Source organism: Watersipora subatra, chromosome 5 (assembly GCF_963576615.1).
Source record: "Watersipora subatra chromosome 5, tzWatSuba1.1, whole genome shotgun sequence".
Classification (NCBI taxonomy): domain Eukaryota; kingdom Metazoa; phylum Bryozoa; class Gymnolaemata; order Cheilostomatida; family Watersiporidae; genus Watersipora; species Watersipora subatra.
The window spans coordinates 30,613,883-30,640,669 of NC_088712.1; the positions used below are offsets into that span (position 1 = coordinate 30,613,883).

The following is a 26,787-nucleotide window of genomic DNA, read 5'->3' on the forward strand; positions in this document are numbered from 1 at the left end:
CACATTTTATGCGCAGGTGCTATTGCGCATAATAATATATATATTGTCCCTGGTGCCTTTTTCAGTTCATACGTTACTTAAATCCGATGCATTCTTTAAAACCAATCCAACTTATTTGCATTTTCTATTTACCATGTCTACTCTGTAAGAAGTAATTTTTGTAAGATGGGCTAACGCCTTTGATGAAGAAGATAACTCCAGCAATAATATATCTTTAATGTGAGGTTCTATTTGAACTTTCTGGGTAGCACACAGAGATGCTGATGAATATAGCTCATGTTGGCAAAGGCTATACTAGAATTGCTGAATAAAGTAACAAGTCAGCTGTCACAAATAACCTGCTGTTACTCCAAAGTCAAGCAAACCCCATGTATTTTTAATAGCCTCCATGCTGCAGACTAACAGCTATAAAGGATAAAGCTAGAGCATCATGACATATTTTGAAAATAAATCACATTAAATTTTTCATAGCATTTTTTTTACACACAGGCGGTTAACATAATCTTGTTTTGTCTAATTTTGTTTACATAATCCTGCCTGTAGAATGCGCAATAAAATGTAACATACATAACTTTTGATAACATTCACTTTTGCTAGCCACCACAAAAAACAACGTAGTGTTTCCTAAAAAACCTGCAAGCATCTACTATGAAAATTACAGAGGATGCATTGAGTGCACAACTGCTTATATGATGCACATGAAGAGAAGAAAAGGCACCCTTGAGCTTATTTGAGCAAATAGAGTATTTTGGACTAGGCATGCTTTATTTATCTTGCTGTGTAACTTCATGTTCCCATTCTAAACCAATTCGTTTTAATGGATGGAAACTAAACAAATTTAGCAGATGTCAATAAATTTGCTTGGGTTAAGTTTAAGTGCAACTGTCATCACTCCAGATTGTCTTCTGATTCCTCATTTTAAGATGTTTGGTTGCATTTATCTATGTTGGCATATTTACGTTATGAAATTTACGTTATGAAATTCATTTGTAGGTTTTTCCATGGTCATTTTGAGTGGTCAATGCAAGAGTTATTTTACTGCAAAGCGAAATGCCCAAGATGAAACGAGTCCCGTAAAATGAGCAGCCATTTGCTAACACAGCGATAAAAATAACAAAAAAGCTTAGAAATCCGGTTTGCATGACTAGTGATTACGTCAAGTGACTTTGGACATTTTATTGCAAAAGGGGAAGACAACTCCTTGTAAAAGTTAAATTATTGTTTATTACAGAGGCGCTATAGATGAGTAACTGTGTACAATAAGAATATTGCTAAGACGCGAAAGAAGTCAGTGTTTAAGTAACACCCAAAAGGCAACATTGGCTCGGAGGTGCTGACCAGTTATATTTATATTCCTGCCTTGACCTATATTCCTTTTTACACAGCACACCTCCATCCAGTAACGACTTCTGCTTAGTCTTCATTTCCTCGACACTCTGCTTGTGGCTTACGAAGTGGTGGTTAAGACAGCCTCTAGACTTGGATTCCGTGTCGAAACCTGTGCTATGAATTCTTTGTATATTAAGAGGAGCCAACCAAACACCTGTAAGATAGTGACACGTATATGGAGTCATCTCATCCTAGATGCACCTGCGCGTGTTAGAAATGTAAGAGGCAAGCGATGTAACAAGTACCAAAACAACCAAATGAAATACCTATGTGCATATGTCAAGACACATGACACATGTCAAGGCACAAGACACATAACAAGACACATGTCAGGCACATGTCAAAATACATGACAAGACACATGTCAAGACACATGACGAGACACATGTCAGTCACATGTCAAGACACATGTCAAGACACATGACAAGACACATGTCAGGCACATGTCAAGACACATGTCAAGCACATGTCAAGACACATTAGTCTTTTTAATTTTCGCCGCTTTCTTTTTTCCATCTCAAGCAGGCTTTATTTAAGGCGACAGGGAAAGACGAGTGAAACTTTTTATCTAAGATCAACAACCTTTCTCTTTTGCACAAAGCTAAAACTCACTTTGAGTTTGTCTTTGTTAATTTTTGTTAATCACCTATTTACATGGCACCACATTCAGGAGATGAGTATTTCTTTACTGCTGTCCATCTAAATCAGGCAAGCTTTCATATTTTCAGATAAAGAAAGAGCAATTTTGCAACTTTGTTGACAATGAAGATCATAGGCACACCAAGCCTGACTCCCTTAAGAATACAGTACTAAAATATTAGATCAAGAATAGAGTTATCTATTTTACTAGAAAATTAATAGTTCAAGAATCACAGAGTGACAATATTTTTATAAAGCTATTGGAAGTTAAAAAACTGGTGTTAGTACATATGCGCATAAACAACTCAACCAAACTTTTTAAAAATCAACTTCTTCGAATTAAGTAGAAGTTGTTTACCCACAATCTATTAGTTTACAAATCACATCATTAACCTCATGAAAATGCAATCAACTTTATAAGCAATTATTGTTGTAGCAAACCAATCTGTAATAAATGACAGTAATTTGAAAAGAAGCAGAAAGTAACATTTCACACTTATGCCAGGATGAGTAGGGAATTGGGATTTCCATTCTATTGATTTGTCTCCCCCTTATTTATGACAGCTACAATCACTCTAAACAACATTCAGACTTCACAAACAATAAAAAGTTCAGAAATCTATCATCACAATTAGACATAAAGCAATACTGTTGGCTGACGTCCTACAACACTCAAAACAACTTAATGGCAGCGAGTGATTTCATTTCCAATGAAATTCAGAGAAAGTTCTATTGCATTGTTCGTAGAATAGTGCTTCATCCTTGAATTCCCTAGTGCCAGATGCCACTAAAAATACCCTTCATGAACTTTTGCATGAAGGGTATTTCATGCAAATGGCATGAAGATTTGCATTAACTTTTGCATTAACTTGAAGGCATATCATCGAGGCAATGCCTTCAGTGAGTGATTTCTAAAATAGATTACAGTTTGGCCCAATACTTCGTCCTAATAGCCTGCTTTACGACCTCACTGACTCTCCTCCAGCACAAAATAGCTTGAGGAAATAGTATGCAAAAATTACCAGCGTTCTTGGGCCAAAGAATGACTAACGGCTAAATCTGTGGCGGTCATTTGGCAATTGTATTTGCTCACTAGCGCTTGTATCAAACAAGGTGAATTTAGTTATAAAAAGAGCCTATTGTAAGTACAAGCCTAATCTTTATGTTTATATAATATCTACTGATGACTCACATGATTTCTCTTGGATATTTTGTGATCATGTGACCATTTTTTGAGATTTTCCAAAATGGCTAACCAAGACACATGCTCCAGAATTGAACATATAGCAGTTAACAAATTTTTGCTAGCTGAAGTGTGCAAACCCGGTGAGATTTACAGGAGAATTGTGAATGTTTATGCAGAAGACAGTTTTAGCCACAAAATGTTTAAAAATGCTTGACAGGAACCCACGTCGATAGTGATGATGAGCTTAAGATTACAACGAGCAAATTCAAAAAAAGTCAATCTAAAGATTTTATACTGAAACTGATAAAAAGCTTGCACATTGATGGCAAAGTGTGTGTCATTGCATGGATATTCTGCTGATAAATAAAAAAAACCATAAGATTCTACTTATAATAAAATTCTTTCTATAAACCAATTCACCTTATTCGTTGAATAGCCCTCATAATTATATAGTCGAGAACATAAACAAAAAATGAACGATTTATACTGCAGACATAAATGAAGATAAAAAATAATGTTTGTTTAACTCTTTCAAATCATGCTGCATTCTTTGGACCATTCCTTCTTTCTCCAAACCAAATACAAACAACTTACTAGGCAAAAACCAAACCCTTAAACGGATTCGGCTAAATGTATGGAAATTCATCTCCAAAGAAATATTGAAGATAGAAATTACGTTACATTGTACAATGTTTTTCAAATATTGCATGTTTAGAGTGATAGCCAACAGAAATGGCTAGTAGATAGAGATTTCCACTAAACTCAGTGATTTGTAACATTGGAGCAAAGTTAATTCTTTTACAGAATAAGACTGAACCACACACCTGTTTCCACATGTTTACAAAATTGTGTTAAAAGCTGTTCTACTTATAGATAATAAAAATCAATCTACGTAGCACAGTCCAAATTAGGGGCAGAGCAAAACACCACATTTTGAAAACTCTGGTTATGTTACTCTTACATGCGATGTTCTGATTTTGCCCAGAGTCTTTGAGACAGCAATCAAGCCTGAGCAACAGTTAATGGGCTTCTTTTACTTTCTTTTTTAGCCCGAGTTTTCAACGTCTATACTAATGATTTTAGAAAATACACTATGATACGTTCCATATCACTCTCTAGCGCACATGCTCCCTAAACGCTTATTGAATAATATTAAATCATATGATCATGTTAAGATAACTCCTATTAGTATATACCGCCTCAACTTCTTCTTGTCCTCACTATCCAGAACTAGTAAGCAAGCAGCTATTCTATAGACACAACCATACTATAGACACAACCATACTATAGACACAACCATACTATAGACACAACCATACTATAGACACCACCATACTATAGATACCGCCATACTATAGACAGCGCCATACTATAGACACCGCCATACCATAGACACCGCCATACTATAGACATCGCCATACTATAGACACCGCCATACTATAGACACCACCATACTATATAGACACCGCCATACTATAGACACCGCCATACTATAGACACCACCATACTATAGACATCGCTATACTATAGACACCGCCATACTATAGACACCGCCATACTATATAGACACCGCCATACTATATAGACACCGCCATACTATAGACATCGCCATACTATAGACACCGCCATACTATAGACACCGCCATACTATAGACACCGCCATACTATAGACATCGCCATACTATAGACACCGCCATACTATAGACACCACCATCCTATAGACACCACCATACTATAGACACCGCCATACTATAGACACCGCCATACTATAGACACCGCCATACTATAGACACCGCCATACTATAGACACCGCCATACTATAGACATCGCCATACTATAGACACCACCATACTATAGACACCACCATCCTATAGACACCACCATACTATAGACACCACCATACTATAGACACCGCCATACTATAGACACCGCCATACTATAGACACTACCATACTATAGACACTACCATACTATAGACATAAAGGTTGTATTGAACACGAGCCTATGAGGCATAAACAGTTTCCTTCTAACTTTTTTTATGAAAAAGCATTGTGTTTTGTTAAACTGTTCGTAATTATAAAATCTTACAGCTATTAGGTTGGCTCAATAGTTGTGATGTAATATCTAGGACTAAGTGTAAGCTTGCAAAAAAATTTGTTCCTGTCAGTTACTTGAATGCAAATATTTGCCTAAATGTATTTAGAAAAACCTATTTTAGTATCGTGAAAGTTAAGTCTATCTTATTCACATATTATTCCCTGAATCAATATTAACAATCCTTAACTCAATATCTCAACCTGAATGCCAGGTACCACAGTTTTACAGTTTGACAGGTTCTCTCATTATATACTCAATGACTGTATTCATGGACTGGCTAGTGTAACGACATCTAGAAGTTAGCTAAACCAACAACATTTTATGTCCACCCATGGCATCCCAGTACAGGTACCTCGTTATCACCAATTCAATTTACCCGTGTGACAAGTGAACGTGACAAGCTAATTCAGAGGTGGCACAGATAGTTGTTTGTCAGAAAAGTAAAATTCTCATTTACAAGACTGTTACTGACTGTGACACTTTATCACCGGAGCAAATCAGACCATAAGACAGAAACAAAATAGAGAGTGGAATAAAATAAAACCTCTGCCTAAACTAGAAAAATCCAACAAACTATAGATTTGAAGACCACAAAGGTGGAGAATTAGCATGTTTTCTATTGCAATCAAGCAGCATTGACATTATTACTATTTCTTCTGATGACCAGATGTTAATTCTTTCATTATTATTATGAACTAACAATTATATATGGGCGCTGTTAAAATATTCCGTGATATAAACATAAGAAAGAACAGGTGGGTTTTTACATATATAAAGTGTGCAACTTCTGAGCTGCCAATTCTGGTGTGAGAAAGATGGCCAATGACATTAGTGAAACATTTTTATCTTAGTAGAGCTTTTTTAAAGAGGCCTGCTGTTAACCTTAACAGGAACTATATAACACATCTATAGCTTCTGCACTTACCGATGGTCACATCTTCGCTGTTGTATATCTGTAAAATATGGCTATTTTTAATGATGAAATCAACTACATCCCAACTAAGAACGTAACCTCCACCTCGGGCGTATGGCAAATACCGGTCACACAAACTAAAGTTAGGCTCCGCCCATGGGCCACTTTTCTTCACTCTAGCAGCGCCTGAAAAAGGAAACATTCGCTATTCAATACTAATGCTAGTGAGCATGAGATAAGATAACTCCTATAATTCATAATAACTCGTAAATGAAGGACACAATCTATCTATTATAAAGTTAGGCAGAGGAATTTTGGAATTCTAAGCCAGTTTTCTTTAGCTTATATCTGCAATACTTCTAATAAACCTGGTACACAATGAGCAAAAGCTACAATATTTTTTATTATTCCATGTAACATTCAGAAATTTCACAAAATATAAAATGAACTTAAAAAAACAAGACCAGACTAGTAGCAAGTTAATCATATCAGTACTTCAGCTCTAAAAATGAGATCCAACGAAGAACAATTTTATTTACTACAATTCATCCAACTAATTGCTGTTAGAATTGATGTGATTGAGGAAACAACTTCTCAAAAACAAGAGCATATGATGGTGGCTGGATGCTGGCGTTAGGAAGCAACATAGTAATTACTAGTCTTAAACTGAGCCACTTTGACAGAGCTTTTCAGTACTAACATACCGGTAACATACCGGTAACATACTAGGAACATACCGGTAACATACCGGGAACATACCGGTAACATAATGGTAACATATCGGCAACATACCGGTAACATACCGGTAACGTACTGGTAACATACCGGAAACCGAAATAGGACTTTTTCGAGCAATGATCTTTGGGACAGGACTTTTAGGTTAAGGTTACAAAGTTCAGAATTTATCCATTATTCCTTGTCACTTACGGTTCAATCAATTTTGAGTAAAAGTGGATGAGAAAAATTTGTCCATAAAGACTACATTTCACAAGATAACTCAAGCAAATTTTGTCTATGTGAATGTAAACATTCATGTAAAGGAATATTCCACACTACAGATGATTCAGTGATCAACAAAACAAACCAGCATGGCCACGGATCACCAGCCACATAAATCGAAGCTGCTCACATCGAATGTTCAATAAAGTCCCAAGTGAAACACTCATAGATATATAAACCTAGATTGGCCAATAATAGCTATTCCCATTGATTGCCTTGTCAGACTTGAATAGCATGACGTTACGTCATTGTATTGTACCTAATGCTTGGCTGCACTGTTGTTAACAATGGAGCTAATGAGGAGAAGGTGACAAAATCACATTTATTTTCTCCTAAAAACCTTCTTGAATACATAATCTAATAAGCCAAAGCAATTATGTGATAATAACTGATAACCACCATAGATTAAAACTATAAAAGTTATGAAATGTTGCACACAAATCATGAGCCATCAGGGCTTTATTTGCTACCCCCTCTCCTATCCCCCTTCTCTCTTTTCGCCTTCCCTCTTCTCCCAAGAAGAAGTGGGAAAGGAGAAGGGGAAAAGAGAGAAGAAGGAAAGGAGAGGGGGGCAAATAGCCCACCCACCCAAAGAGCCAGACCCTGGCTAGGTAAATAGACTAATATCATGCTGAACTAAACATGGCTAAATATGATGAGTATGCAAGTATGTCTTAAGTCAAAAATGAGACAGAATGATTATTTTACAACTGGCTATGTATCTCAGCCACTAAAGCTGAAGTGTAATGATTGTATCACTGGCATCGTGGATGTTACCAACTATGATGTCAACCAAGCAACGAATTCCCTAATCACAGTTAAGAATCGTGGTGGCTTGGCTTTGTCTTCGCCTGTGGTGATTGAGGTTTGTAATCACAGTGAGAAAGCGATGAGAGTGTTGCTTAGTAGTGCTGGGTTGGTGACAAACTTTCCCAGGCTAGCACTAATTGCCACCATGGAGAGGCTGCTGAGGTTCAACATCATGCTATTGTTTAAGTGTAATCTTCATGCTAGTAGCCTAGCTCGTGAGATAGCAAAGAGATATATTTCGATTAAGGCACATTATGAGGCTAAGAATAGAGCTGGCACGGGTAGCTCGTCTGGTCTTGACCCACCGGGTCAGAGGTGCCCTGGTCGGGCCACCCGACCCTCGGGTCTTCTTATACAAAGACACTGGTAAGTTTATGGCTAAATGAGAGCGATTGTATATATCGCTTTTTATATGCGATTGAAATAGAGTCGCGTATAGTCTTAGCGCGAAAGGACCAGGCGAAATAACAGAAGGTGAGTTCAGACTATATTTTTACGTCTGCGACAATAGTCTTTGCACTATAGGTTTCACAACATTTTTCGGCCAGAAATAATCAACATGTCGGTGGTCAGGGAGTTCATGAAGAAGCTGGTCAAAAAAGGGAAATACCAAGTTATTTGTACAATATTCGAAAGCAAGTTAAGCTACAATCCACCTCAATACTATTGAGGCATTTACAACAAAGGCATGCTGAGGAACTTAAAAGCGTGTCTAAGAACCTTCAATTCAGCAAATTTATTTTATTTTTAGCTTCTTTCACTAATACCAGAAGTTTTAGGGAAGTGATGGATTTTTGCTTTCCACTATGCTGGGTTATCCATTTCTATATTTGCAAAGTATTTCTCAATCTCTTCTTGTTGATTATAATAGCAGTTGAAAATAAAATCTGTAATAAAAACACTAGCCAAATCATGCCATTAATCTATCACCCATTGAATAGCATTGATCCACCAATGTCTAGCCATAAATTGTAGATTGCATCTATAAACCAAGCCACAAAATATAATGATTGGTGTGATAGTGGGTTCTTTTATCTTAGGTTATTGATGTCACAACATTAGGCTGTAATAGAACTATCTCTTAACCTTAAATGAATAAAAAAATCGCGCATGCTGACCTGGTCCGACTCGATCTTGGCCCTCATTGCTGACCCTGAGTCTGGCCGACCCTGCATTCTTTGGTCTTATTCCAGCTCTAGCTAAGAAAGCCACTGATTCCACTTTCCTGATCAGATCAAAACTTCGCAGGCTCATCATATTTAGTCATGTTTAGTTCAGCATGACATTAGTCTATTTACCTATCCAGTGTCTGGCTCTTCGGGTGGGTGGGCTATTTGCTCTCCTTTCCCTCTTCTCTCTTTTCCCCTTCTCCTTTCCCACTTCTTGTTGGGAGAGAGGGAAGGCGAAAAGATAGAAGGGGGATAGGAGAGGGGGTGGCAAATAAAGCCCTGATGGCTCATGATTTGTGTGCAACATTTCATAACTTTTATAGTTTTAATCTATGATGGTTATCAGATATTATCACAGAATCGCTTTGGTTCACTGGATTATGTATCCAAGAAAGTTTTTATGTGAAAATAAATGTGATTTTGTCACCTTCTCCTCATTAGCTCTATTGTAAACAACAGTGCAGTCAAGCATTAGGTACAATACAACGACGTAATGTCATGCTATTTAAGTCTGACAGGCTTTTTTCCTATTGGCCAATCTAGGTTGATATATCTATGGAAATCCTGAACTGAACAAGTGAAATACGCCAAACTGAAATAAAAGTTTAGACTAGAAATTCCCCTGTCATACAGCCCACGACCTGAAAATGGAATAAGTGATAATGGAAAAAAGAAAGGGTAGTGCTGGTTGTTGAAAAAGTAGTTGTCAGCAGGAATTGACAGAGTATAGTGTAAATGAGAGTTGTTCGAGATGATATAAAATAAATTTGAGGGAGCACGACTTCAAAAAGGAAATTCTAGGAATTTGGCAGGGGAACTTGTTGGCACGTATGACATAGTTGTATTTGAGCATTGTATGTAATGAAATGTTTCTCATTGCATCCACTACACGTGAGCAGTGATATGTTGTTGCCAAGTCTGCCTAGAAAGATGTTACGCAGTTCTTGAAAATCAGGACAATCTAAAGATTGAAAATGAGGAATGTGATGAAGGGGGGCAGCATTGGGAGGAGTAATATTGTTCTGTGCAATATTTTCATGGTCAATGATTTCCATAAAATCATGATCATCATCTGGAAACAAAGGGGCTGCCAAGTCCATCTCATTTACACCGCCTACAACATCTTCTAAAGAATTCTCTGAATCAGATGAGTTGTTGTTATTAATTTGAGTAGCGTGTTGTTGAACATTAGCATTTGATGTTGATGGTTGCTGTGAGGACCTTCTATTTATCCTCCTATTGAGCTGTAATAATTGGGAAACATGTGGACGGCCACTGCGTTGGCCACGGCGTGGTGTTCTGGGAAGTTGTATGTCCATGGTAGTTATCAAGTTGTTTTGAAATTAAATTCAAAAAGTCAATTATGCAAAACAAAAGGTTGTAAAAAATTCACACCTAATCTACTACTATCTCAAACCTATGTTTTACAACAATAAAATGAATATTAATTAAAGGTGTAGGCCTAACCTACTGTAATGTATGTAATATAACAACAGCAATAAGGAAATATGTTTATTATATCTCTGAAATGCAATATTAGCAGTAAAATGGCAAGCTGCTGTGTAATACGAGTATACACAGTTTGAAAGTTGGTTGTGTTGAATGTAGAATGGTTTTGATAGCGATCTAGCAGAAAGCAAGTATGAGCGTTCACACGTCAGGAAGTTTTCTGCAAACTGGTGCAAAATAAAAAAATGTTTTCGTCATAAAGGGGCGCTGTAGTTCGGCCCTAGCTTGTACATAAGATGTAAAGAATTTTGGCTAACGTTTTAAATAATTTAATGAAACCTTCGGTAATTAGGAAAAAACATAGGCTGATAGAGTGTGTACCACAATTTCGTACCTGTAAATCGGTCTACGCCTCAAATGGTCTACGCTTATTACAGAAACCTTTGGAGTTTGGACAAATAAATTCGAATAATTATTCTTATGATAATTTTATAAAATCAAATAATTATTTTCATAATTAAATATTTTTGCAAGATACTAAAAACGGAAAAATATTAGAAACCTTCTGCAATTAGACAATGCTATAGACTGGTGAAATGAGCACGCTTTTCTCGTGAAATGCGCCCTTCTTCTTAATAGTTCTACTATCTGTCGCACGGCTTTATTGGCGCATCGTTGGCCGGTCTTAATTTTGCTTAAAATAGGCTTGGCAAGTTTTTATATAGATTTTTAGGCCAAATTAATCTGTCTAGTTGTGTATTATCCGATCAGATGGGTAAGGTTTAGGATATTGTCTACAAATTTCAAAGACTTGGTAACATATTTAAATAGGTTTATATGTGTTTTGCAATGTTATTATACGAGGGTGATTCGATAAGTAAAGATAATTTTACAATAAGTCAAGTTGTAGTTGAATTAGATACTTTTTTTTTTTTTCAACATAATTGCCAGACAAGTCAACACATTTCTGCCATCTTGGTACCAGTTTTTTGATCCCATCTGCATAAAATTCTGCAGATTGCCTTCGTAACCATTCGCTCACAGTAGCTTTGACCTCGTCGTGAGTCTCCATATGAATCCCTCCGGTATAGGACTTTAGAGCACCAAAGAGATGATAGTCAGAAAGTGCAAGATCAGGGCTGTAAGGTGGGTGGTCCAACAGTTCCCAACCTAGTTGGTTTATGGTCTCAATGGTTCGAGTGGCAGTGTGAGGCCTTGCATTGTCTTGGTGGAGAATGACGCCACGAGATTGCATGCCTCTTCTCTTGTTCTTAATGTCCTTCTTGACTTGCTGTAGCCATTGGCAGTAATTTTCACTGTTTACTGTGGTTCCCTGCTCAAGAAAGCTTACTGTAATGGGGCCTCTCACATCCCAAAACACTGTTAACATCACTTTTTTGACACTTCTCTGTGCTATGAACTTCTTTGTGATAGGAGATGATGGGTTTTTCCACCTCAATGACTGCTGCTTTGACTCTGGCTCATAGTGTGCCACCCAGGTCTCATCACAAGTCACAAGTCTGTTTAAAAAGGAATCACCTTCTTTTTTAACCCTGTCCAGATTCTTCCTAGACATTTCCAATCGCTTAGCTTTGTTGGCATCACTAAGCATTTTGGGTACCCACCTGCAGCACACCTTTGAGTACCCAAGATCTTCATGAAGAATGGAATGCACTGTTCCAATGGAGATGCTCAATGATTCAGCAATTTCCTCTACCTTTATCCTCCTGTTTGCTCTGACAAGCTTGTCCACAGCCTCCAAATGGGATGGTGTGGCTGCCTCTTTTGGCCTGCCTGACCTTGGTTCATCCTCAATAGAGGTCCTTCCTTCCTTAAAACTGCTAGCCCATTTGAAAGCTCTGTTTTGGTTTAAACAACTGTCACCATATTGAGCTTTCATTCTCCTATAAATGTCACTTGGTCTGACTCCTTCACTTGACAAAAATCTTATTACAGCTCTCTGTTCAACACGTGAGCAAATTTCAAAAGGGGCAGCCATTTTGAAATAGTCTCCAAAAAAATTTATAGCCTCAAAGTTATTGAAAAAGATTACAGAGTTATGACAACACCTAAAAGAACATAACTCCAAAAAATTAAGAATGTATCACAATAATATTCTAACTTATAAGGAAATTATCTTTACTTATCGAATCGCCCTCGTAGTTAAACGACTCCATTGAAAAATGGTTAAATTTGTTGATGAGATTTCGGTACAAGGGTTTGCGATGGTGTTGATGAATAATTTTCATAAGTTGTGTGCACATGCATTTATCATACATCTCTCAAACAATCGCTCCGCTCGTGTTTGGTCGTGGGATTATTTTTCATGTATTTTGAAGAAAAAGGTATTATGTGTGAAGTTTCATGAATATAATAATCTTTTTTGTATTTTCTTGAGATTATCATCGTGTTATTTATTTACTGTATGAACCCTCAGGATACAATTACCATGATAAATGATTTTTTACCTTATGAAGTGGAAAATGATGACTCTTTTTGTCTCGCCATACTAATCTTTTTTCACCATATAATTTCAACAAAATTTTCGCACAAGTTCAAATTTGGCAGTTGGTGTGCTTATTACATATGTCAAAATAAAGAAAACGACAAAACCTGTTTGCCAAAAATATTTTTACAACGTCTGAAAGAGACAGAATTTCTCTGAGTTCAACAATTTTTGTGTGTAATATTTTCCCTTGGAACCAGTAGCAAAGTTGGAGTTGCGATCCCTTCATACCAAAAGTCTAGTGGTCAGACAACTTCCATTAACCTGCTAACACAAATCCACTTCATTATGAAAACAGCATCGTTCGGATTTTCTTGCCGAATTAGGTTGTACATTGTTTTAAACAGGTTGCTAAAAGTTACGGTGAAAGCGAAGACAGAAATTGATAAGTGATAAAATTTTAGTGATAAAAAGTTGAAATTAAGTAAAATAGTTAAAAATACATATGAAAGCTTGGCCTCAAGTGTGTGTGTTTAGTAAGTTATTTGAGGTGAATTCAAAGTTTACATACGTCTGTCTTGAAGGTAAGAACTTCCTGCGGTATCTTCTGCACATAGTACATTATAATGTTACATTTTATTGCAGATCATAACCACTAAATACAATCAAGTTACTGCAGGTAACAATAGTTACTTAGGTTAACATACTATTCTGTTACTAATCCTACAACCAAACACGAGCGAAGCGAGTGTTTGGGAGCTTTATGATAAATGCATATGTGCACACAACTCTCGAAAAGTATTCACCGACAGCCATACCCAAACCCCTGTACCGAGAATCCCATCTAAAAATTTAACCATTTTTCTGTCGAGTCGTTCAAGTATAATAATGATACAAAACACCTATACACCTGTTTAAATATGTTACGCAGTCTTTGAAAAATGTCGACAATATCCTAAAACCTACCCATCTGACCGGATTATACATAACTAGAAAGATTAATTTGGACTAAAATCGCCATTAAAACCTGACAAGCCTTTTTAATCAAAATAAAGACCGGCCAACAAAACGCCCATAAAGCTGTGCGACAGATAGTAGGACCGTAAAGCCGTGCGCGTTTCACGGGAAAAAAGTGCACATTTCACCAGTCTATGGCATTGTCCAATTGCCAAAGGTTTCTGTAATAAACGTAGACTGTTTGAGGCGTAGACCGATTTACAGGTACGAAAATGTGGTACACAGTTTATCAGCCTATTTTTTTTGACCAATTACCGAAGGTGTCATTAAATTATCTAGAACATTAGTCAAATTTCTTTACATCTTATGTACAAGCTAGGGCCGAACTACAATGCCCCTTTATGACAAGAATTTTTTTTTATTTTGCTCCAGTTTGCAGAAAACTTCCAGACACACGTGAATGCTAATGCTTGCTTTCTGCAATGATATACAGCCCCCAAGGATAGCCGACGGCGCTCATATGGGCGGGGTTTAATGATGAAGCTCTGTTGGGATTAACCCGAACACGGCACCCGAACAAACAAATATGCTGAATAAAGCACCTTGTAAATTTACGAATATTATGAACTATAGTGGTTATTTTACTTATCTGTTGAATTCATTTTGTTGTCAAATAAATATAGTATCCCAATATTGTCACCGTTATGATCAGTCAGTTGCCATTCACAAGCATTCGTGATATTAATAGTCACAATCGTAAAATAGCTCAAATTCGGTTTTGCATTTAGATTTTGAGTATGAAAACTACACTGCACAGCTTTGCCTGCTGTCCCATCTTATTGGCAAGGTAAAACAATGTGAAACCGATGAAAGACTGTCATTTTATATTAGGGGTGGCAAAATATTAATCAAAAACTAGAAAAAAAATGCCGTTGTTCGGGTAATTATATTCAACTTTAGGCATATACTACGACCTTTACTAATTTTAAAATTACTAAAAGTAGGTAATTTGAAATGTTTTATTTTGAATAGATACATTATTTTGGTTAGGTATTACCCCTACATTGCAGAAATTCAATGTTTGCTATTGTGACCCGCGGGGTCTACTGGCTGAATAAGCTAATGAAACGATAACAGCGATTCGTGTTTTCTAAAACCTAACAAGGCAACGCGACCGCCCCGCGAGAGTTGTGTTTGCTTTGAAACCCAGGCTAGCACAATCCTAATAGAGCTCCATCATTAAACCCCGCCCATATGATAGCCGTCGGCTATCCTTTTGGGCTGTATATCATTGCTTTCTGTTACAGATCGCTGTCAAAACCATTCTACATTCAACACAGCCGACCTTCAAACTGTGTATATTACAAAGCAGCTTGCCATTTTACTTCTAATATTGCATTTCAAAAATATAATAAACATATTTCATTATTGCTGTTGTTAGTTAAATTACATACATTACAGTATGTTAGGCCTACAGCATTAATATTTATTTTATTATTGTAAAACATAGGTTTGAGATAGTAGTAGATTAGGTGTGAATTTTATACAACTTTTGTTTTGCATAATTGACATTTTGAATTTCATTTCAGAACAACCTAGCAACTACCATGGACATACAACCTCCCAGAACACCACGTCGTCGCAGTGGCTGTCCACGTATCTCCCAATTATTACAGCTCAATAAGAGGATAAATAAACGGTCCTCACAGCAACCATCAAATGCTAATGTTCAACAGCGCGCAACTCAAAATAATAACACCAACTCACCTGATTCAGAGAATTCTTTAGTAGCTGTTGTAGGCAATGTAAATTTACACTATACTCTGTCAATTCCTGCTGACAACTACTTTTTTCAACAACCAGCAGTACCCTTTCTTTTTTCCAATATCACTTATTCCATTATCAGGTCGTGGGCTGTATAACAGGGGAGTTTCTAGTTTTTAATATGTACAGCACTTATGTATAAAATTTTGACGATTTTCACCAAGGAATGTCTGCATTATATAATTACTATGGTTTCTACACCCCTACATATGATTTTTCCCCATCCAATGCCAACCCTGGATCGGATCAAAATCGTATCCTGAGGGTGCATTGTATACGCATAATTTCTTAGGTGTAAAAATAGCAGTGCTACAAAGCCATGCGCCAGAAAGTCCTAGACTGTTACATAATGTGACACATAATGCTGCACACTTTCTAATTCCAAAAAAATGGTTGCAAGCATACATGTTTCACTGACTCACCGGTGAAGTAGCCCCAGTATAATCCCCTTGCAGGCATACATGTTTCACTGACTCACCTGTGAAGTAGCCCCAGTATAATCCCCTTGCAGGCAAAGAAGAGAGTTCTTGAATCAGTTTACTACTGTCGATAAAAGTGTCGTCATCACACTTCATGACATATGTAAAGTTGTATCTCTTTGAGACAATTGTTAAAGACCCAACCAACTTCTCTGTGAGTTTGTAGTAGGAGTCCTGAAAGTATTCAATAATCAATAATGGACATGGGAGTCTGCTCTAGAGCATACCTTCTTAGGTAATTAAAAATATCTTCGACAGTTTACTCCACAGCGTCTTGTGAAACGACCTTTATAAAGAGATATCATTGATATCACTAAGTTTCCATACAGAGATAGCGTAGCGACACACCCCCCCCCCCCCCGCGTATGTAGCTGTACAGACATCATGGCATGACAGTCGTGTCACTGTCATTCCGTCATGATTCAGCATCATTGTCGAAAGCGAAACAAGCGCATGATGCAACATGCTTGTGTGATGGAAACGGCCTTGGCATCAACAGTGTCATGCTTGTTACTAGTGCCAGCATTAACTAACTAACCAATGATTAGCAGAGGTTGGCCTAATCAAAGCTGACCATATGCATGTACACCTCGAGACTATTAATGCTCAAAATATTGGTAAAAAATATAAGAACAGTTAGCATAAACCTTTTGGTACATATTCGTAAATTTAATTAAAAAAAAATCAAATATTTTTTATATTTTTTTGCCACAATAAGAATGATATAACCAAAATGGTTTACATTTCAATTGAATCAATAATTATAATATAACGATAATCTTGACATATGGCATTCCACAATGATCCCTCCACTAGAGATCCCTACACTATCGCTACACTATCCTTGTATGGCAACTTGGTAATAAGTTCAAAGTGTGGTGGTGAAACTAGATCAGGAAATCTACAGATTTTGTTAGCCAATGATGCGAGGTTTGCATCAATTAGATCGGCAATCAAATGAGCTGACAATCTAATAAGAAGAGCAGCTTTAGTAAAAACTACTAAAGCTGCCTGAAACTGAGCTACACTCATATAATTTAGGTCATTCGATCGACTAAACATGCTGATATTAGACGATCTTGCAATATATAGCAACCTCTCACCTATCATACTAAAAACACTTATCAACCGAGCCCAAACTGTCTTTGAACTCGTGTTGAACACTGAAGGAGATCTTGTAAAGTGCCTTCACTGCTGGTGAAATTAAATGCTGTAATCAACTCTTGTTACAGCAGATTCAAAACGCTTACTTTAAGATTGTCCAGTAACAAGAGATCATTGTGTTTTGAGTGTTCATGAGCAAGACTAGCGGAGAGATCATTAACGAGACCTTCTTTTCCGATGACAAAGTAAACTTGGGTTTGTTGGAATGTTTGCATTGTAAACATCCATGTCTGTCTAATAGCATCTCTTCGCTCTGCAATGTTTTAAATAAAATTTAAGAGAGTTACTCTCCTGTTTGCACACAATGGGAGAAAACTACTAAATTATTTGGTTAAAGCAAAGCTTGAGGAATTGTAAAATAAGTTGAACATTAATCCAAGTTAAATTATAAACAAAACAAAAACAAAAAAGGATTTACATGAAACACTTATTACCAAATTTATAAAAAGGCTTCAAGCATTCGCATTATTTAGGTTATTAGCAATGATATGGACAACCAGTAAATCATACTACATGTGAAACAACACTAATTTGTGATTCCAAGCAGCTGTAGGTACTTTGGGTTAATTGCTACGAAAATCAATTACATACCATCCAAATCTATCAGCAAGAACTGGTGCTTTTAGCAAACAAAAATGATTAACTATAACATACAGTTAGTAATTTTTTGTGGGCTAAATCTCCAATGTCCACTCTCAAATAGAGCTAGATATATACAGCCGTACCTCCAACAGATGAGTATATTGAGATACGAGGAAAAATCTGAACAAATTTTTTGCTTTTAGATACGATACAAATTTGAGATATGAGCACATGAGACAGTTCTCGATGCAGCCGCTAGGTGGCTGATGAGGCTGCTTATAGGAACAGCATCGTGCGGTCTTTCTCGTCAGATCACTTTGAAAAAGTTTTAAATTCCGACTACAAGTGAAGGTGAAAGCGAGTCAATAATTGAGACAAAAAGATCTGATCCAGAAGAAAATTAGACTAAAAATGAAATCAAATTAAGGAAGACAAAGTAAAACTATGCAACTGAATCTTCTCACACGACTCGCTGAACTGTTACTACTGAATGTGCTAATACTAACAACAGCTGCACTTAAAACAATTCTGTTTCGATAAACCCAGGAGTAGTTTATTTTAGCCACAAATCTAATGAACAATGAATAAGTAGAATGAGGAAACACACCCGAGTTCTTAGGAGCTGACATCACCAAGACTAAGAGAAGTTTTGACTCAAGACTCTTCTCTGTCAATCTATCTGCAGATAGACATAAAACAGAAGCAACACACCTAACAAAATTAAAGCTCACATCACAGCATCAGTTAACCAGAGAGCAATGTGTTGGACTTTTTTTTTAGATATATAGCATACAATATATAGCATACAATATATAGCATACAGTATATAGCATACAATATATAGCATACAATATATAGCATACAATATATAGCATACAATATATAGCATACAATATATAGCATACAATATATAGCATACAATATATAGCATATAATATATAGCATACAATATATAGCATACAATATATAGCATACAATATATAGCATACAATATATAGCATATAATATATAGCATACAATATATAGCATACAATATATAGCATACAATATATAGCATACAATATATAGCATACAATATATAGCATACAATATATAGCATACAATATATAGCATACAATATATAGCATACAATATATAGCATACAATATATAGCATACAATATATAGCATACAATATATAGCATATAATATATAGCATACAATATATAGCATACAATATATAGCATACAATATATAGCATACAATATATAGCATACAATATATAGCATATAATATATAGCATACAATATATAGCATATAATATATAGCATACAATATATAGCATACAATATATAGCATATAATATATAGCATACAATATATAGCATACAATATATAGCATACAATATATAGCATACAATATATAGCATATAATATATAGCATACAATATATAGCATACAATATATAGCATACAATATATAGCATACAATATATAGCATACAATATATAGCATACAATATATAGCATACAATATATAGCATACAATATATAGCATACAATATATAGCATACAATATATAGCATATAATATATAGCATACAATATATAGCATACAATATATAGCATACAATATATAGCATACAATATATAGCATACAATATATAGCATACAATATATAGCATACAATATATAGCATACAATTTACAGATTTAGTACATAATGATCTTCTATTTAATTAATGTTATGACTTTGAGAAAAATTATTGTTAGGCTTTAAGCTTGAAAGAGTGTTTTTAATAAACTTATTAAATCAAACATTGATGTTTTGATCTATATTATTTAAATTAGAGATGAGGTAATTATCCAGAAGGCAGTTGTCTTACAGGGGCAGCTGCAGAGGGCAATTGTCCGAGGGGATTAATTTCACTAGGGGTCATTGCCCTAGAACTATCAAGGCTATATTAGAAAGCAAAGAGTAACGAAGTAGTAATTAACACAGAGACTATATAGAAACAAAGAGCAATGTACCTGCACGCTGAATAGTTCCTTGAGTGCAGAATAGGTTGACTACAATCAAGTTAAGAAAGCAAACAGCTATCACTGTGCCTGACAGGATCCAACAGGATGATCTTCTCATCTTCACAAGGTTAAGACAACTCCTACTAACCTTTAACATGTGTAAACATCAAATATGATTGTTAACATCACGGAAATGTACTTACAAACATCTACATGTATATGACCAGCCTTTTAGCGCATGATAATGACAAGAAAGTACCAACTTGATCGGGACTTCAAATGATCATGACACCGGTGGAGATTTAAGGAAATGGTGTGACAAACTATAGCCGCTGTTTCCTAGCCTCTAACGCTGACTGTGGCAGCGGTTGAGGTGTATATAAACAGTAATGAAGAATTATGCCAAGCTAAAAGCAGAGCTACTAACTGTATTCAGGGAAACCCACCTTGGTATGCTTGAGAAGACGATTCCAAACCGTTGATGTATAATCGGCAGACCTGGTACATCTTACAGCATTTATTGGAGTAAGAGAAGCTCATCAAGTGGCAGTGTAAGAGTGGAATGCCGTGAATTAGTTACGAATGAAAGAATAATGTTAGTGAGCACACAGTAATGCTGTTTCTTGTCATAAATCCTACAAGAGCATATATAGTGACATGACACCATAATTGTAAGCAACTGATCTAAGACAACATGTAAAAAGGTAAACAAACCATGAGACTCAAAATTCTAAACAAACACTTCGTCAATCAGTAGCCGAGAGAAACTGCCCAAATCACCCAAATAACAAAAATGTAAAAAGCTGGTTGAATGTGAGCCTTGAACAAGACAGCTATGTGCTGACGGCAGTTTTATGGAAAATACTCAATAACAGCAGTTCAGAAAGTTATATTTTAAGAGAGCAAGACAGTGTTTAGCACATCTGAAAAATGTTGCATGACCTGGCAAGAGGCATATGGGTAGACAAGGAAAGGAGTGATGCAAGCAGAATAGCCTATACTGTGTGTGTTGAAATTGATTATTCCATTGATAAAAGTGGTAACGCTGCCAAATGAAACTGTCGAAATGGAAAGACCCTTTACCTTGCCTAAAGATATTCATACTGTTATGGATTTCCAAATTTAGCGAGTCAGTGAAATTCGGTTTTGTAGCTTGCTGGCCGTGAACCCACAACTACTGGTTGGTTGTACTGTAATTTAACAAATATTTGGTGATTACGACAATAATAGGTAATAACCTATATATTCTTATGGTGTTTACTAATAATTATATATCTTTACTAAAAATTATGTCTTGATCATTATTGTGGTCTTATTATTTGATTATTGCTAGTGAATCTTTAGAGCAGGCTCACAAGACAAGATTATTACAAGATCATTAGGAAAAGGACCCATTTACTGAAATGTGAATTCCATTTCAATACTAAAAGGTGTCTTCAGCTGGGAGTGACAAACAAACTCTTCTGCAGTTAAAGGTACAGCCAGCGATTTCTGAGATATTTTGTGCTCTGTAGGCCTATAGCACCTTCTGCAGTTAAAGGTACAGCCAGCGATTTCTGAGAGATTTTGTGCTCTGTATAGCACCAGAGTAGAATTATCACATTTTACCTAAACCTGGCACACTCAAAAGTTAAATTTCTATTTGAAGTAATAGCAAAAAAGAAGATCCATACAACTGCAGCAATGAGAAAATAAGCCACTGCGATTCAGAGACGGATAGTTCAAAAACTAGAGATCATAAAAACTATAAATACTATTCAAAATACAGAGTCTATCAGGACCAAAAAGCTATCTAGTCTTGAAATGGTAGTAAAAATGTGCCCATTTCATTAAAGAACTGAAGAGTACAGAAACCTTAGAAAAATATCTAAAAAAAAGCTAAGCCAGCTACTACTTAAAACAGCCAACAAAAATACATGTCAGCTCTATTAATGGTAATGCTGTCTGAGATTAGCAACCCACACAGAAACAATGACAACACAAGTGCTGCCCACGGGCTAGCCGAGTCACGCACTCAAGAATTTTCGCCACGCACATACAAACAAAAACAACAGGGTAGACACACTTTTCGCGGTCTTCCGGACGAATATTCAAAAATACTAACAGATGTCAATTCTATCGGCCAAACACAACCTACTAATGGATGAGCAACCTATTAATGTATCCGAATACCTCATATAAAATAAAGCCAACCATGTTACATAATGGTTAATACTCACTTTTTCTTTGGAAATATGCCTGCCCGCGGGTTTTGGCCAAGAATAACCAGGGTTCATTATACACCAAAATGTTTCTCACGGGTTCCGGAAGTAGCCCGTACTGTAAAATAAGTTCGGGTGTCCGTAAAAAGACCCGGCCCCAAATCAAGGCTACAACATAAGCCAATCACAACACAGTTCACCAACCACACAATACCCAGTGTCGCATAGTTTCGAATAGTTTGTGAAACTATACGGCTTAGACAATACCCAGATGCTAGTCCGCTTGAATGAGTTATATAAGGTATTATTATATAAGGTAGCCATGTTTGTGCTGATCCTTGGTAAGATCTTTCTAGAGTTATCTCGATGTACGCGGTTTCGAACTACATGTATATATAAAGCCCTAACACAATAAGAAAACTCAATTCGATTTTTTAATGAACAAAGTAGTAAACTTATAATTAAAATGTAAAAGGATTGAAAAAAAACAAAACTGAAATTTTTACTGATTTATTCTCAAAAACAGTACTTTTTACCCAAAAACAAAAATTGTTTACTACCGGTTGCCTAGCAACATAAGTACAGCGACTCAAAGTAAAAGTATTTATTTGCATTTTGTGCATGCACGGAGTTTGAGCATTTTTTTTATTAATTCCGTATCTCTTCTTTCATCACTGTGATTTTCTACACTTGTGATTCCTTGCTTTTGGTAAATTTATACTTTGCCAATTAACATAAAGGATTATTAGTTGGCAGCCGCAACGCCCACGGTCGGGGTCAGGCCTGCCAACCCAAGAGTGGGGTGTGGCAGATTTGTTACTCATCATATTATACAGCTCATTGCAAGTGCATGCTTACTTACATTATTAGTCAACCCCGCGTCATTAACCCATATATGGTCATTATTACCATATATAGTCATTATGCCCTTATATGGGCGAGCTGTAACCTATATAAAGGAAGGCATAGCCCGCAGTGGGGGCAGTTGTTTTGTAGTCTAGTCAATACAATTATACACACACACACACACTCTCTCTTCATTTCTCGCTTGAGCGGTCAGCAAGAATTAATGCAGGATAGTTGACCAGTATAGGCATCATCGGTCAGCTGGTTGACTACGGGGGTCAGCAGCTAAAGGTGCCCTGACTGGGTCGACCTAATTAGTAGCAGAGAGGTCGACCTAAGCTAATCAGACGACGGACCTTAGGGTTGACGTGGTCTTCTATAATCACATACAGTTATAGGCACGGCAAGCTAATGTAAGCCGACCTGTCGGGTCGCCATTAGGTACACTGGTAGACCAAGACAAAAACCAGTACACTGGTGGCAGCGGTGGGATCTTCTGACCATGCCTGGAAGGCGGTCAACTAGGAGAGAGGCAGCTGAGGCTGACCTCCATCAAGCTGATCAGTATGGGCGGATGGCTGACGCCATAACTGAGGCTTTACGGCAATCTCGACCAGAGAGGGACTTCAAGCCCCCTAAGTTTGATGGCAGTGATGATGTTGAACTGTTCATCAGTCAGTTTCAGGAAGTAGCTGAAGCTAATCAATGGTCTGCAGGGTCAGCACGTCTGCACCTCAGAGAGGTGCTGAAGGATGGTGCTAAAAGCTGTGGCAGGGGAGAAACTACAGATGCCATCTTTGCAGCCTTGAGAACTAAATTTGGTCTGACAGTTAGAGAGGCCAGGAGTCGATTAAACCTCAAGAAGGAAGTCAAGGTTAGCTTGCAAGATCATGCTGCGGAAGTAGAAAGATTAGCCAATATAGCTTATGCTGATCTGCCTGAGCACCATCGTGCAAATATGGCATTAGATGCTTTCTCCATGACATTGGGCAACACCTATCTACAGAGGCATCTGTTAGCGGTGGGAGCACAGACTTTGGGAGAGGCAGTGCAGGCTGGAAATGACTTTCTGCAAATTCAGCCATTTAATCCTCGGTTGACCCAAAGGTCAACCATCATGGCTATAGAAGGGGAGGAAGAGGATGACCCCAAGGCAGCCCAGGTCGACCTCCCACAAGCTACAAAATCGGCTACGTTGGAAGATGTCCTTGTAGCCCTAAAGGAGCTGACCACCTTGACGACAAGACTGGCGGTCAATGGTAGCCGACCCAAAAGCCAAGGTCGGACTACTCCAGAGCCGCAGCAAATCAGAAGGGCGACCAGCTGTTGGGAATGTGGAATAGTCGGACATGTCAGACGACAGTGTCCTCAGATGGCAGCTACCCAGCCAGCAAGAAACCAGCAGCAGGGAAACGAACATCGTCCACAGCAGTAGGGGGACATACTGGCTGTGGACCCTCAAACCAGAGAAAGCCACCTTGGCAAACCCCACGTCGGACAGGTCGACCTCAGACCCCCCATGGGTCGACCTCAGTCCTACTAGAAAACTCCTTTGACTCACTAACTGAGCAGCAAACAGAGGAAATCCAAACCCCAAACCCAGTGGTTACAGAAAAGCTCCAGACAAGGAGACGGCGTAAGAGGTGGCAGCACACCGGTCGGACGACTCAGCAGGTCGGTCCTGAGAGAGTGGCTGCGGACACCCTTTGGAAACCGTATAGTAGTAGCTATTTCTTACCTGGGAAGATTATGGGCCGACCTGCTCATTTCCTGATAGACAGTGGATGCACCTCCAACCTACTCAGCCGTCATGTCTTTGACCGGCTTCCCGCTGGGATGAAGGCTCAGTTGGTAGAGAGAACAGACTATGGCACGATGGCTGACGGGTCTCGCCTAAACTTTCATGGCATGTTGACCGTACCCATCCGAGTCAGAAGTGTACAAGTGACTGTATCACTTCTTGTATGCCCCCTAAAAGAAGATGCCATCATCGGGATGCCATTCTTGACAGACCAATGCTGTGAGATGAATTTCCAAGAATCCACATTGGTAGTGAATGGTCAGAAGCTGATCTGCACAGATCGGGACGGACGACCCTTGGTGAGCAAGGTGCAGATTGTCCGTACCATGACACTTCAACCTCGGTCGGAGATGGTGGTTACATGCCGCCTCACGACCCACACCTACCAACCCTTAGGAATGGTAGAGGGATCAGGAGATCGGTACATGGTGGCTGCCAGCCTCCACCTACCTGATGAGAAGGGAAGAGTGGCCCTGCGTTGTTTGAACCCGACAGATTCCCCTGTACAGGTAGCGTCGGGAACTGTGATTGGCAGCTACACAGGAGTCGATGAAACTGAAATCGGCCAGCCCTGGACAGAAGGGGGGCCAAAGGAAGCGAAACCAAGCCAGGATACCCGGCCTGACCCAAAGGTGGCTCCTCACGTGAAAGAGCTGTATAGCCAAGCTATAGTGCACTGTAGGAGTGACTACGACAGACAACAGGTAGTTAGACTCCTTGATCAGTATGCCGATGTTTTCAGTAAAGGGGATGGAGATGTGGGTCGGACTACCTTGGTCCAACATGAGATACCCACGATAACGGATGCTCAACCCATTCGGCAGACCCCATACAGGGTTGGCCCTGAGAAGGAAGCGGAAATAGATCGGCAGGTCTCTGAGCTGGCCAAACAGGGAATGATAGAGCAGGCATATGGAGCTTGGAGCTCTCCTGTGGTCCTGGTCAGGAAAAAGGATGGAACCTGGAGACTGTGCATTGACTATCGGAAGTTGAATGCGGTCACTAAACAGGACGCATATCCACTTCCTCGAATCGATGACAGTCTGGATGCTCTGTCAGGCAGCAAGTTGTTCAGCACTCTCGATTTGATGAGCGGCTATTGGCAGGTACCCCTGTCGCCGGGAGCGCAGGAGAAATCAGCCTTCATCACGAGAAGTGGGCTTTGGAGATGGAAAGTGCTGCCTTTCGGGCTGACGTCAGCCCCTGCCACGTTCCAGAGGCTTATGGAGCGAGTGCTGCAAGGGCTCCACTGGAAGACGCTCTTGCTGTATCTGGACGACATCATAGTCATGTCAGCCGACCTCCAGAGTCACCTGTCTAGGCTGTCAGAAGTACTAGACAGGCTTCGACAAGCCGGCTTGAAACTAAAACCATCTAAATGTACCCTCATGCAGACAAAAGTAAAGTACCTCGGACATGTGGTGAGTTCGACTGGGGTAGCCACGGATCCGGAAAAAGTGGAAGCGATCCACAGGTGGTCGGAGCCAACCGATGTGACTCAGCTGAGGGCTTTTCTCGGCACTACCGGTTACTACCACCGATACGTGCCCAACTACGCTTCGGTTGCCAAGCCCTTGACACTACTCACGGCAGAAGGGTCCACCTGGAAGTAGGGTCAACCTGAACAAGAAGCTTTCAGTCACCTCAAGTGGCTCTTGACGCATGCCCCTGTACTAGGCTACCCAGATCCGACCTTAGAGTACACCCTTGACACAGATGCCAGCAACGTCGGAACTGGGGCCGTATTGTCCCAGGTCCAACAAGGACAGGAGCGAGTTATCGCCTATCACAGCAAGACCCTCTCCCCTGCGGAGAGGAACTACTGTGTCACGAGGCGAGAA

At 38.4% G+C, this 26,787-nt stretch overlaps 1 protein-coding gene across 5 annotated transcripts; it reads right to left on the reverse strand.

Moving 5' to 3' along the window:
* Nucleotides 1-355: 355 nt before the first annotated feature.
* LOC137396404 (beta-1,3-galactosyltransferase 6-like) lies at nucleotides 356-22,388 on the reverse strand. 5 transcript variants are annotated; one of them, XM_068082665.1, is made up of 9 exons: nucleotides 22,318-22,388; nucleotides 21,182-21,288; nucleotides 20,545-20,733; nucleotides 20,108-20,246; nucleotides 18,711-18,782; nucleotides 17,608-17,774; nucleotides 16,357-16,531; nucleotides 6,237-6,410; nucleotides 356-1,543 (listed from the first exon to the last, which is right to left on the reverse strand). In XM_068082665.1, the coding sequence occupies exons 4-9, from the start codon at nucleotides 20,214-20,216 to the stop codon at nucleotides 1,296-1,298; spliced, it is 945 nt and encodes a 314-aa protein (XP_067938766.1). In that variant the 5' UTR covers nucleotides 20,217-20,246; nucleotides 20,545-20,733; nucleotides 21,182-21,288; nucleotides 22,318-22,388; the 3' UTR covers nucleotides 356-1,295. The 5 variants fall into 5 exon arrangements, with proteins under 5 accessions (XP_067938766.1, XP_067938767.1, XP_067938768.1 ...); XM_068082666.1 differs by having other exon boundaries at nucleotides 22,314-22,338; XM_068082667.1 differs by lacking the exon at nucleotides 21,182-21,288 and having other exon boundaries at nucleotides 22,318-22,375.
* Between the last annotated feature and the right edge of the window lie 4,399 nt (nucleotides 22,389-26,787).